Source organism: Odontesthes bonariensis, chromosome 14, assembly GCF_027942865.1.
Source record: "Odontesthes bonariensis isolate fOdoBon6 chromosome 14, fOdoBon6.hap1, whole genome shotgun sequence".
In the NCBI taxonomy this organism is placed as follows: domain Eukaryota; kingdom Metazoa; phylum Chordata; class Actinopteri; order Atheriniformes; family Atherinopsidae; genus Odontesthes; species Odontesthes bonariensis.
In genome coordinates this window covers 3234274-3247665 of record NC_134519.1, presented here as the reverse complement: position 1 = coordinate 3247665, position 13392 = coordinate 3234274, and the positions used below count along the sequence as shown (strand labels likewise).

Sequence of the window (13392 nt, the reverse complement as noted above, 5' to 3'; positions counted from 1 at the left end):
GATGAAGAACAACATGACAAACTAAATCCATCGTGTGAGAAGACGGGTGGGAAAAGAACGAGTCGATAGAAATTCAGCTCAAACGCGTTGAAGAGTTCAATCAGAGCTGAGCAGCTGTGTGGATTTGTAGTTGTGTGTTTCCATCCCAGCTGTTGAACAACAGATAACACAGCGTGTTACTAAATTCACCACCAAGCTGAATGTGTTTGTGGGAACATGAATGTTTTTTAGTCTTTCTGCATCATGTGACCCCATTTTTTCCATCTGCTGTCAGATTCAAATCCAGAGCACAAAGCACACAGCAGCTTGGGCTGAGCTGTCAGTCAGCAGCAGCGGTCTTATCTGTGGGCCCACAGCAGGGGCTGATGGGAGCTCTGAGGAGCTGTCAGAAAGCACGTGGCCCTGCTCTGATCTCACAGCTCGTCCTTGTTTGGCCTCAGCTGCCTCAGAGCGCCACTTCTCCCCAGGTTCACCAGAGGAAACACCGCTGCACAAAATGCTTTTCCTCCCAGCCGCTGCTCTGTGCTGTCTGTGTTCAGGTGAGTGTTTCCAGCCAATCAGGAGCCAGCAAACTCCACCTGGAACAAACACCGTCCCACTGACCTTCGTCTGTCTGTCTGTGTCTCTGCAGCGCTGGTTGCCATGGCAGCAGAGCTGAGTCAGGACCAGTTAACGCTGACCAGGAGAGTTGGTCAAAGTGTCTCCTTCAGCTGTGGAACTGACCAGTGTGATGGCAGTTATGTATACTGGTACCAGAAGAAAGAAACAGAAACATTCAGACTGATTCTTCGTATTGGTAAAAGTGATGGTGAAGTAAGAAAAGGTTTTGGTCATCCTCAGGAAGATGATTTCTCAGCTGTGAATAAACAGAACGGCTGTGAGTTGCAGATACAGAAAGTTAAACTCGATCATTCAGCCACCTACTACTGCAGTTGTTATAAGGGCCCACAGTGAGAAATGATCCCTGCAGCCTGTACAAAAACCTTCAGATGAACAGATGTCAAACAGTGTTTGTGACATGAAGAGAGCAGTAAACCACAGCCCAGGTTCACATATTTCACCTCCATCTCAGACAGAGTCCCAAACACACTGAGCTGAGGGAGCTTCTTCTTCACTGCTGTCACAGTTCTGCTGGAATGTTTCTCTACAGTCATCATGGACATTAAGGTCATTTCCATTGAGCCATTCAGCAGCTGCTCTGATCCATTGTTCCATTAACGGCCCTGAGGCAGTTTAGTAAGGGGTAGAGGAAGAAATGGGCATTGTGCAATCCTTTAGTGGATTCTCTGCTCATCTCTTTGTGATTCTGAGTTGGAGCTCAGAGTATATATCATATACTAATGGACACTTGTTGCTTGCTTCTATGAGCCTGAATTGGTTCTTTGGTGTTGGTGTGATCTGTAAATATTAAAGTGTGCTGGGTTAGAACTGCTTTGCAGGACTTGCAGTATTTAGTGTGTAACAGGCTCTGATCTACATGTTATGGGTTCCTCCAACTCCAGTTTCTGACTGATTGTTTTGCATGAAGTGACTGAAGCTGTTCCTAATCATTGCCTGTTTTTGAGTACTTAGTCCTGGTAGGAAATTGGTTTGTTTAATACATTAATACATCTTTTTAATACAAAAACAATTCAGTTATAATGCAGATTGTTGCGTCATCGCTCCTTTGATATAGTTGAGCATTCTTATCTACTTTTCCCCCCCGACCTCAAGGGTTACACACACAGCTGCAAGTACCATCTTCCCTACCTATCCTCCTTAAAATGCAGTTTTATCATATAATGAGCACACGATACCCCCAGGAAGGAAAAGAGAAAAACGGGTTGGTATCTTTGCAGGAGGATATTACAGGTTATACACAGTAACACTCAGTACTATGCATATAAGAATTAATTTTCCTTTACAGTCTCCAACACACTCTGTGTGTTCATCTAAGAAAAGGGGAGGTTTCATTTTTCTTTGATCACAACAGAATGTTCTAACGGTCATCAAGTCTTTCTTCATATCTAAATTTAACACCTTGTGTTGCGATCATGCTTGGCTGTTGTTTTTATTTTGGTTTTCTGAGTCTTAGGCTGAGCATCATTCCTGGGACTCTTGGATGGAGTCTGGATTGCTCCTGCCATCACACCTGTTCCTCATCTGCCCTCATCAGGACACCCAAATAATAATATGAGATGATAATGAGAACACTGTCTCATCACATGTGTACGGTCCTCTCTGAAGACATTCCCTTTTGTTTCAGATGATCTTGTCCACCACAAAGCTGTGGAAGGGTATACATCATGTAGGATCGGCCACGAGCAGCAAACGCCTTTCTGCTCTGAATGATGTGGGTGTTCCATCAGTGAGCAACATTTTGGAGTTCTTCCTGAAAGGTGATCAAAGAGACGTGTTCAAAACCACATATTCTGTATCCAAAAGCATATCCTGATCATACAGTATTTTCTCTCCTTTAAATACACACATACACACCTCACTGCTGTTTAAACAGGTAAAAAGAAGCAGCTGCTTATCCAAGAAGTCACCGGTGAAATGATCTGAGTCCTTCAGTGTTTGAAAGAGGTTGATCCAGTATTGTGCAAGTGTTTCCTTAAAGAAGCCCACCAGGGGCCTCATGTACAAAGCGTGCGTACGCACAAAATAGTGGCGTACGCACCTTTTCACGTCAATGATCAGATGTATCAAGAGCGAAATGACTGTGGAAATGTGCGGTGCCTCACGGCAGCTTCAGGGCTGGCGTACGCACTTTTCTGCAGCTGTTGATTCTTTGGTGACACCTAAGGTGATGTTGGGAAACTGTTATAATAAATAAATGTGAAAACAATTAGTCCTCAGACACTGATGTGCACATTTGAGATAGATGAACAATTAATTCTGATAAACAATTAATACACCCATGTGTCTGCAAATATACGAGTGGATTTAAAAGCAGCGCAAAGTGGTGCAATGCATACCATTGAAAACAATGGCTGCTTTAAAATTATTAGAAGACTTTGCAAATGGTGCAATTCGAAGAGAGCGTGTGTTCAGAGACAGAGAGGATTTGCTGGCACATGATGGCGACTCATTGGCCGCTTTGAGGGAAATCCTCCTGAACTGTGCGCAGAGCAGCGGCCGGCGTTGGAGCGCAACACAGCGAGGAGCCATGCGCTGCCTGTGCTCACAGCTGATGTGCACACTGGGGTTCCTATAGCAACCGGGGCATCCCAGAGGGAGCTGGCCAACCGATTGGGACTGTGCCAGTCAACCCTGAGCCGAGCCATGCCAGCCGTGTGGGACAGAATTATCTGCATCTCAGCCACGTATATCAAATTCCCAACAGGCCAACATTAAAGCTCAATTTGAAGCGAGAGCCGGTTTTGTAATCGGGGCTATCGACTGCGCACACATTGCTATAAAAGCGCCATCACATGATGAATTTGTATGTTAACAGGGAACACTTTCATTCGATCAATGTACAGATCATATGTGATGCGTAAATGCAATTAACCAACATTGTGGCGAGGTGGCCTGGTTCAACGCACGATTCATACATTCTGAGTAACAGCATCGTTGGGAACAGACTTACAGGGTGGCACTGTGTGTGGCTTCTTGGTGAGTAACTTTATTCTTGTAATTGTCCTAATATTATTCCCCCTGACGTGCATTGAGTATGTGCGCCCCCAGTTTCTATCCCGTCTTCACAGCATCAGTCGGTGGTTAAAGTTAGTTTCTTGCTGTTTTTTGCTGGTTAAACTTCAGTTTAAGATCTTTCTAACAAGCCCCTGATCGTCTCTGTGGGCAAATGTTAATAACCCCGTGCGTAAAGTGTGAAATGTCTCAATCAGCCTCACCTTTTCCCCGGCGCACTTCTGCACGTTACTGTATGAACACGTTGTTGTGAGTTACACAAAAACATGGGTATTTAGCTTGGGGGTAATCAGAGTCACCCACATGTGCTCCCACCACCCCAGAGAGAGCAGTGCCACCCATAGTTGCGCCGACTCTCAGTTCAAATAGTCGGTCACCCGCTTCACATCCACCTTAATGTTGGACCACTTCTTCTTCACCTCTGCTTTGTGAGGCTTCTCAGACCACACAGCATTGACAGCCTCAGCCTAGAGCCCTGCACTCCCGCGGGACTCGCGGGACCCAACGCAAAGCAGTGCGGCGCGGGACACATTTTGAAAGCTCATTGCGGGCACGGGCAGGAGCGGTGATAAGCTGCTGTCCCGCTAACTAAAAACGTGTTTAATATAAAAGCTATAATGATCTCCTGCTGCTGAAAACAACTGAGAAGAAATAAAGCCGAACTAAAAGAAGTTCAAAAGCGCGATCCATCTCTCCTTTTATTCAGGAGATGCGCATTGCACAACGACGAGGGACAGGGCATGGTTAACCTACTTAAATAATAAGTGGATTACACAGACAGTGTGTGCAGCTAAGATCATGTTTCTTTCCTCAAGCCAATGACAAGAACTTCCGTGAGAAGTAACGCGAACGTCTGAATCATGCAGGAATTGCGGGCGGGAGCGGGACTAAAAATTCTGTCCCGCGCAGGCCTCTACCTCAGGCTCTCCCACCCACTCCTCTTGTGTTTGCTGCTTATGCCGGAGGACAGCGTGCCAAAGAACACATTTTTGCGGGCCTCCACTTCAGAAAGTAGCACCAACATCTCGCTTTCCATGAAGTTCTTCTTTTTTCAGTCTTATTCATTCTTTTTTCTTTATTTTCTGACCGTACACAGAGGGGAATCGCAGGTGCAGGGCTCATTTAAATATGATTTGCATATTTAAGTAGGGGCGTGGACAGGGAGGAGTCGGGTGCTCCGACATGTGCGCTCAATTCCACGTTGATTGGGATGTACAAACGAAATGTGCTTGGATTGATGCGTGCGCACAGATTCATACATCCGACGTTGGAGGGTATTTGGGTTTGAGCGTACGCCATGTTTCAGTAGGAAATCCACACAAGTCTTTGTACATGAGGCCCCTGCTCTCTATACGCTCTACTCTATACTTCCTAGCATAGCTGTGATTGTGATCAAGGCTGAAGAATCTTTGAAAGTCTTCCATTGTACCATTCTCTGTCTCCATGTCTGTATGAATCCTGGATGCAGCCCCCCCTCTGTTCTCACCTTCTGAAACTAAATATCTAGCAATAATTTCAGGATTACTGTTTGTGGAGTATGCATGAAGCCAAATAACCATCCTGGAAAACCCATCCACTGCCCCATTGGCACAGACTCCATATGGCTTGAGTTCATCATAAGAGTCCACGTGCCGAACAAAGCTCGGTCCAGGATTGTGATGTAGCCGACGTCTGAGACCATGACGCCGTCTCTGCTCAGAGATCCAGAATTTTCATTACATTACATTACATTACATTACATTACGGTCATTCTGCAGACGCTTTTATCCAAAGCGACTTACAATAAGTGTGTTCCACATCGGTAGGCAAAAGAACTTCAGGTCACAAGAAATCATAAGTGTAGGAGCCATACATTGATTTTTACTTTGTATTATTCTCATTTTGTGTGCACGTGCATGACCTCAGCGGAGACTGTCGCCGGTGTCTGTGGGTGGCACCTTGGGTGTGTTTTTTCCTTAAAGGGGATAGAGAATCAAAATCATCTTTTTCACATTTTTGGTGTTAGTTCTGAGTCTCCCCGCTGTGGGGAGTATACACAAAGTGCCAGCAAGTGTCAGAACCTCTGTTTCAAGTCCTCCCCCTTTTTTTGAATTGCCGCCAGAAAATGGGCAAATCCGTTGTTAGCCCGATTCTTTTATTGGAAGCCCAAGAACAAGCTGGAGAAATCTTAAGTTAAACAAAGGTTATTGGTGGTCACATGTGAAGTTTAGCCGTGCTGAACTCGGAGTGACAGAGCCCTCGCAGGGCCTCCATCAGAGAGAGCCCCGATATCCGGACACATTTCATATTTATGTCCACCTTTATCTCACAGAGGTTGTACTTACACTCGACAAAGTATAATTGGACATTTGCTAGTGATATGAGCAGGCCATCCACCGTCTTTGTCATGTTCTTTGGATGTGATAAACGATGTGTGTGTGTGAGTGTTGTTTCAGGCGTGCATCTACTGTACCAGACCTATCTGACATACATTTCGTTTGTATGAGCAGAGTGTAAACGTGCAGACTAGGACATAGATTATTTAGTGAACTACAGAATATGAATACATAAAGTTTAAGAATAAAGCCAATTTATAACACCGTGTTTGAGGATTAAGTGACGTATCTTTTGGCGCAATAGCCCCCCCACACCCAAATCCAAAGCCACCCCCTTTCAGACACGCCCCTTCGGTGAGAAACAGGAACAGGTGTGCCTTCCAAGGCTGTGAAAGCGGACTACGATCGTTACATATTCTTCCCCCGGAAAGCAATGTTCGCGATCAATGGCTTTTATTTATTTTTAACAGCATCCCCAGTACATACAACCGCCGACTTTTCCTTTGCTCTGCGCATTTCACGGAGTACAGTTTCACAAACCTTGCACGATTCCGAGCAGGCTTCAGTCAGAGTTTAATGCTCAGTAGAGGGTCAGTTCCGACTTTGCAACAAAATCAACCCCAGCAATCAGTACAGCCTGTAAGTATCACATTTTATTTTGTTTTAAATGTGTGTTGTGCCATATTCCTGTTGTAAGAATTGCACGTTAGCTCTGGCTTGTTCATCTAAAGGGAATGAGCTAACCCCTTAGCAGCTAGCTATTTGCACTATTATGCAGGCGGTAAGTAAGCCTGCAAAGGGCAGCTTGCTTGTTTCAATGCATAACCTTTGGAAGTCAGTAACCGAAGTAAAACAAAACAAATGAAGCCAAACTGAAATGTATTACTACACAATAGGAGGGGGCTTTGAGAAGCCATACGTTCTCGACTAAGTAACCTCGTAGCAGGTGGTTCAATGCTAGGCAAGGGCAGCCAATCAAGCAACGGCAACCGAATAGCGCCAACACCTACCTGCATTTCATAATGAGGTTGCCAGATAAGCTCTGAAACGACGCCAATAAGGGAAAAAGACGCATTCTAAACCCAGCATAGTAACAGCTGTTTCAGAGAGCCTTTTAGGGAGGTTCTGAGCTATTACAGACCCAACCAATTTTTTGGGGGCTACATATCACATCACAGAACAAGGATTAATGCCCCATTCAACCTTTCTCTATCACCTTTAAATGAGCAGGTGAGCTCAGCTGTGATGTGATGAGCCTGGATCATGGCAGCTGGGTGAGCTTGGAGAAAAACGTTCTGTTGACCGTAAACGTAAACGTAATAGTAAGCCAGATAACTTGCACTGTCAGAGGCATCCTTGCACGGCTTGTGAAATGCACCAAATGAAGTAAGTGTCTGTCTTTTATGTACAAGCTTGTGAGATGGAGCAATAAATAACACCATCGTGTGCAATAGTTCTGCGTGACGCGTCATCAGTATAAAACCCCATGCCTTAGCCGGCCGCGGCGTTTGGATTGGTTTTTAAGTTTATACGACGCAATAATAAGTGCATTTCCTTCCAAAACCAAACAGCTAAGAGCATAACTAGTGCTAGAGTAAGTGCAGTAAGTTAGGTACCGAGACACATGGGAAGACAATTTAGGAAACAAATAAGTGCGTAAGACTGACATCAGTCAGGACATCTTAATTCCTAATTACTGCCGCCTGTTTTTTAATACTTAGTCCTGGTAGGAAATGGGCTTCATATGAGAGCATGACAGTGATCTCTGAGTAGAGATCAAAAGGGGGAATTGTGAGACTAATACAATGATGTCACAAATTAATGTTCTTTTTATACTTTTATATCTTATACTCTATTTTGAATGCACTTCTATGCTTGCTTCTATTGCTACTTATAAACATACACTATGTAACAATCATATATTAGGAAATGGAAAAGTGCCCTGTGTTCTGAATGTCTGAAGCTCTGGGAAGACGTAACACAAAAGGAAGGGCAAGAGTTGAAAAGTCTGGTGTCTGGAGAGAGTAGACATCAGAAAGAAGAAGTTCGTTAAGGGCAAGGGTGGGAGGGGGGTGAAGACAACGCACACACACATAAGGAGTCAGGCATTAAAGAGGTGAAGACTAAAGATAAGCACACATGGGTGGGGTTACAACGGGATAAGTCTACACCACGAGGGAGCGCGGCTTCAGAACACAGGGCGCTTGGCTTGAGAGCAGACTTTTTCTGTACTGCGTGTTCCCCAAGGATCCTTGGTAATAAATAACTGCAGTTTGTACTCCGTTCTCTCCGTCATTTTATTCTCTCGCACCAACCAACTCGGGGAAGTCAAAATACGACTTCAACAACACCAAGAAGTTCAGGATGGCAGAAGCAGAAGGCTGGAAACGCACAGGGAAAAATCTCTGAGGTGAAGGGAATCAGTAATCTGCCTTCAAAGACAGCTTGGAAAACTCCAACATCTTAGAAAGACTGAGAGCATGACCCACCATCCCAGCGGTTCCACTGAGCTGCTCCATCACATGGTATCACTGGTCTACTGGCCGACTTCCTCACTGAATAACGCGGTCCAGACTTCTAAAGGACTTCTTTTCCCTGCTGCTGGGCTCTTGCTGGCGGCCAGCTCCAAATCACATGGATCACTTCCCATTTTTTGCCTCAGTGCCTGTCAGACATATTGAGAAGTTGAGGCAGAATCTGTGCCCCTGTTGCAGCTGCTTTCTGTTGCTGCTGCAGAGGCGCTTACATGCACACACAGAGCAGAAGGAAGAACATTTCAGAATAACACCAGGCTGAAAGAAGAGAGCAGAAGAGACGCTCATGTTGATCTGAACATTAGAGAAACACATCATGGAGCTGAAATATGATACTGCTTCATCATTTGGGCTGTTCAGCTCAGCTGCCACATTCAGCAGCAGACAGGTTTTTGTATCACTCTCACTCACTGTGTGCAGGAGAAAGGATCTTTGGCTCTGGAACTAAACTGTTTGTAACAGGTAAGAACAAACATTTCTTTTCCTTCAGTTGTTTTATTGTAGAAGTTCAAATGTGTTTAAAGTCAGTTTCTGCTGCTTCAGGCTTTACATGTTAGTTTGTTCATCATTAGCAGAGAATTCATCCTGCAGCCATTGTTCCAGAAGAAAAGCTCAATCATTTCTGAAAACATGTTGAAATCTCACTGAACAGCTAAACTTATTCTTTATTTCTGCAAATATTAGTGATGTTCCAAAGATTTAGGATTTGATGGTCTCAGGGATTCTGTCACATCTGTTGTTCAAAAACAGGATGAGATTCAAACAGAAAAGTGATTTGATATTTACTCAGAATGATCATTTAAACATGTTTCATTTGAAATAAGATGAAGACGATAATTATTCATCGTTCAAATATTTAGAAGTCATTTTTATCCTGTGAATTAAAGAAGTCTTTTTAAAAATGTTAAATTGAAGTAAAACAGAATAAAAGCTGAAGATGAATTTACAGATCAGACAGTTTATCGTACTTTGAAGTTAAATTCAGATATTCATCATGTTTGAACTGGAGTAAACAGCTGTTAATGAACCTTCAGAGAAAACATTGGTGGACATATAACGGCTCAAACTCACTTGGTCTTCTTTTCCTTTCTGATATAAATCTAAATAGTAAAGGAGAAAATCTGTTTTACAAAGTAGTTGGAGGCGAATATGAAGTCTGACTTAAAGGCCGTATTTGACTTTAACATTAAAGCAGAACGCTCCAGTTAAAGTTCGACATGTTTTCTGTCACATTTGGGATTAAAGTTGCACCTGTTTGTACAGTTCAGTTGTATTTGTTTAAATCTCAGAAACAACTGAACTTAACTGTTAGTGATGTCACAGATATTTAGTTATTGATCATCTCAGTGATTCTGTTGGGTTGATATTTATTACAGGAGATTTGATGTTAAATATTAGTTTTCTATCTGTGTGCTTCTGTGTTTTAAATCAGTTCCAACTCAAAATAAGTCCATGAAACAGTTACTCGCTCAGATGTTCATCTTTTTCAGACTGAATATTGTTTTGGAAAAGAAGCTAAAAAAGAAGTGAAAATAACTGAATATGAAACCATGTTTGAAGGAGATTTTGAGCATATTTTAGTCAGTAAGTTCAATTCTGACAGACGATATGAGGCAACTTATTAAAGCTCAAACGCTTCTGTTTGTATGTTTCAAGACTGATGAACAGAACGGAAAAATCCGAAGAAAAGTTTCATATTAAGAAATAAGTTTGAGAAAAAGAAGAAAAGTATTTGGATGTAAATGTGTAACACATGTCAAACATGTCCTTTAAAATGAAATCATTACATCATCATTAGTGTGGTCAGAGATGTGATGGTTATAAATCTACGGAGACTTTTACACACATGAACTCTTTGTTGTTTTTGTCTTTATTCAGAAAAGTTTCAACTGGCTGAAAAATCCTTCCAAAAATCTGATTTGCTGTTTTCTGGTGATGAGACCAAAGTAAATGTTGGTCAGAAGGACATTTGCCTCCATCCATTTTCTACAGCCGCTCCATCCTATTCAGGGGTGGAGGGGCTGGAGTCTATCCCAGCTGCCACTGGGCCAGAGGTGGGGGCCACCCTGGGTGGGTCCCCAGTTCATCACAGGGCCACACAGATAGATGATATTAAAGGGATAGTTCGCCTCTTTTGACATGAAGCTGTGTAACATCCCATATCAGCAACATCATGTATGAACATCTTCTTACCCCCTGCTGCGTCCTGTGAGCAGAGTTCCAGCCTCGTTTTGGTGTTGATGAAGGTAGTCCGGCTAGTTGGCTGGGGTTTAAAAAATAAAGCGTTTTGCTTCTCAGAACAATATGCGTTCAACAGAGTAAAACATTTGCATCACAAAATCCTTCTCCAGGAAAAAGTCAGACCTCACAATCTCTTGGCGCTATTTTCTCTCCCTTCATATCAATGCGTTCAGCCACCTAGCGACAGCCGCACCTGTTACGGTGTTTGCTGCTCGGTCTGCACTTCGGTCCCATAGACATCCATTATAATGAATACAGCATTAGACTATGGCACACCTGAGCCGTTTCTGTAATCTGCCACTGCAGAAAAACTAAAAATCTGTAAAAACTGATGTTGTAGCTCATGAATGACATATCCCAGACCTAATAATCCCCCATAGAATATTTCACTTTGCATTGCATACATTGAAAATACAGCAGTTTGTGTGTGTGTGTGTGTTTTAACAGAAATTGGTGTTTACCTCATATACACTAGTATTTAAAGGGTTCATTTTTTTGGAAAATAATTGAAAACTTGGTGGTTATGATCAGAACTGAAGTGGAAGAAAAGATTTATGAAAAAATGTCCGTTTTCAGAAATTAAGGAGTTTTTTTTTTTAAATCAGGCATAACAAAAAAACTAAAAATCCCTAAAAATAAATGTTTTTGCTAATCATTGACATATCCCAGATCATAATTACCCCTACTCAATAATTCCACTTTGCATTCCATATTTGAAATATACACATCTATACACATATATGTAAATACTGGCACCTAAAGGCTTCAAATTTGGGCTAAAAAGTTCAAAATGGCATCTAAAGGGTTAATTTTGAAAAAAATTATTGAAAACTTGGTAATTATGATCAGAACTGAAGTGGAATAAAAGATTTATGAAAAAAAGTGGAAAAAAATATTAATATATGATGTTTTTATGTCGTTTTAAAAGGGGACAAAAATGTCCCTTTGGAAGCTGCTGCTGACTGTGTGAATGTGTGTGTGTGCTGCTTGTTGCTGCTGTCCAACTCCAGATGAGCAGGTGGTGAAGCCCGTGGTGAGCGTGTGTCCGATAGCATCCAGAGTCCACCTGGAGGGGAGGAGCTCCCTGCTGTGTCTGGCCTCAGGCATGTTTCCTCCTCTGGTCCGCTTCTCCTGGAAAAGACAGAAGAAGAACGGTGGTCTGGAGGAGCTGCCCCCTGCTGAGGGATGGCAAACAAACTTCCAGCGGTCGGGACGCTCCGCCGCCATCAGAGCGGTTGATAGCGACTCTCTCCACACGTATAAATACAGCTGCTCCGTGGAGCACGAGGGGGGCCGAGTGGAGGCCCAAACACAACAAGGTAACCAAGGCTCGGTGACTGTGTTCAGCAGGGATTCAGCTTCATGTGGAGACGCTGTCAGAGAGAGCAGAGGAGCAGAGGACGGACATTTCTCACTGCAACTCCAAACCTTTTCTCTTTCAGAGGTTCCTGCTACTCCACCACCAACAGCAGCAGCTCCACCACCAACAGCAGCAGCTCCACCACCAACAGCAGCAGCTCCTGCACATCTGCCAGAAGAAACGTCTCCAGCATCTGATCCAGCAGCGAGCTCGGTTCCTCCTCAGCCTGTGAAGCTGTCAGCCTCCTTCCAGTCTGAGCTGAGGGTGAAGCTGCTGTGCCTGCTGTACACGCTGCTGATAGTGAAGAGTCTGGTGTGCTGCTGTGGACTCTCTCTGCTGATGATCCTCAGAAACAAGGGAGCGTCCACCGGCTGCACACATGCTGACTGACTGTTTTCTGCTGGCCTTTTCTCACCATCACATCTCATCCGTTCATCTGGTTCATCACTTTGATCAGCGTTCACCAACCTTACTCAGGATGTGTGGGAGAAACTAAATGAAGCTGAATTATCAGCTGCCTTGTAGATGTTTCAGCATTTAACAACATTTCTCTCTTTTTAATATTCTGTATGTGCACAGTGTGTTTGCTTCTTCACATTTATTCACTTCAACATTCTCAATAAAGTGGAAAATAAGCTTGTTGTTGTTTGTTTCTCTGCTTGTTTACAGGTTAGGTATGTTGACAGCCTTTTGACTGTGGTGTTAAGTCTCTTCCTCTCATTTCATTTGCTCTCTTTATTCCTCTCTTACCCTGTGAATAAATGAATAAGTGACTGAGCTCCGTTCAGCTGTGTGGGTGAGGGCTCAGTGGTAAAAAGGTTTCCAGGAAGCAGAGAAAAGACAAACAGCAGAGAGGGGGGTTGATGAGTGTGTGCAGCAGCAGATATGAATCTGTTCTCAGTGGTTATTAGGACAGAAAAACCTGCTGACAGACACTCAGACTTCCTTTGCTGCAGCTGTGTGGGTTCCTGCTCTGCGGCCTCCACACCGTTAGCTGTGGCTTTTCACCTTAATAACACAATGACAGTTACAGCCATGCACTGAGCTGAGAAAATCATTTATTTATAAAATCATTTGAGACTTTATCCGTCACCATAAATTCATTCAGGGACACTTAAATGTGTTTATTGTGTTTATCTAAAAATGATCATGAAACACTTTATGGATTTTTATTGTATTTGAGAAACTGAGACTAGAATAAGCAACTGGAGAAAGCTATCTCAGTGGGTTCATGAGATGGATAAATTCATTTGTAGCACGCTCCAGTGTGGAATTAATATACCTTAAACCTTTGGAAGATGCAAGCATT

At 43.3% G+C, this 13392-nt stretch overlaps 1 protein-coding gene across 2 annotated transcripts; it reads left to right on the top strand.

The window, feature by feature from the left end:
- Positions 1-8017: 8017 nt before the first annotated feature.
- Positions 8018-12719, top strand: LOC142398563 (immunoglobulin lambda-like polypeptide 5). 2 transcript variants are annotated; one of them, XM_075482611.1, is made up of 3 exons: positions 8018-8944; positions 11734-12042; positions 12166-12719. In XM_075482611.1, exons 1-3 carry the CDS (start codon positions 8812-8814, stop codon positions 12471-12473), a joined length of 750 nt encoding a protein of 249 aa, XP_075338726.1. In that variant the 5' UTR covers positions 8018-8811; the 3' UTR covers positions 12474-12719. The 2 variants fall into 2 exon arrangements, with proteins under 2 accessions (XP_075338726.1, XP_075338727.1); XM_075482612.1 differs by having other exon boundaries at positions 8019-8944; positions 11734-12062; positions 12318-12719.
- Positions 12720-13392: the final 673 nt, after the last annotated feature.

Excerpts from the sequence above, each read along its gene's own strand:
- LOC142398563 (XM_075482611.1), top strand. The coding sequence starts at position 8,812 with ATGATACTGCTTCATCATTTGGGCTGTTCAGCTCAGCTGCCACATTCA. Across the intron at positions 8,945-11,733 it reads AACTAAACTGTTTGTAACAG|ATGAGCAGGTGGTGAAGCCC; the intron begins GTAAGAACAAAC and ends GTCCAACTCCAG. Across the intron at positions 12,043-12,165 it reads GGAGGCCCAAACACAACAAG|AGGTTCCTGCTACTCCACCA; the intron begins GTAACCAAGGCT and ends TTTCTCTTTCAG.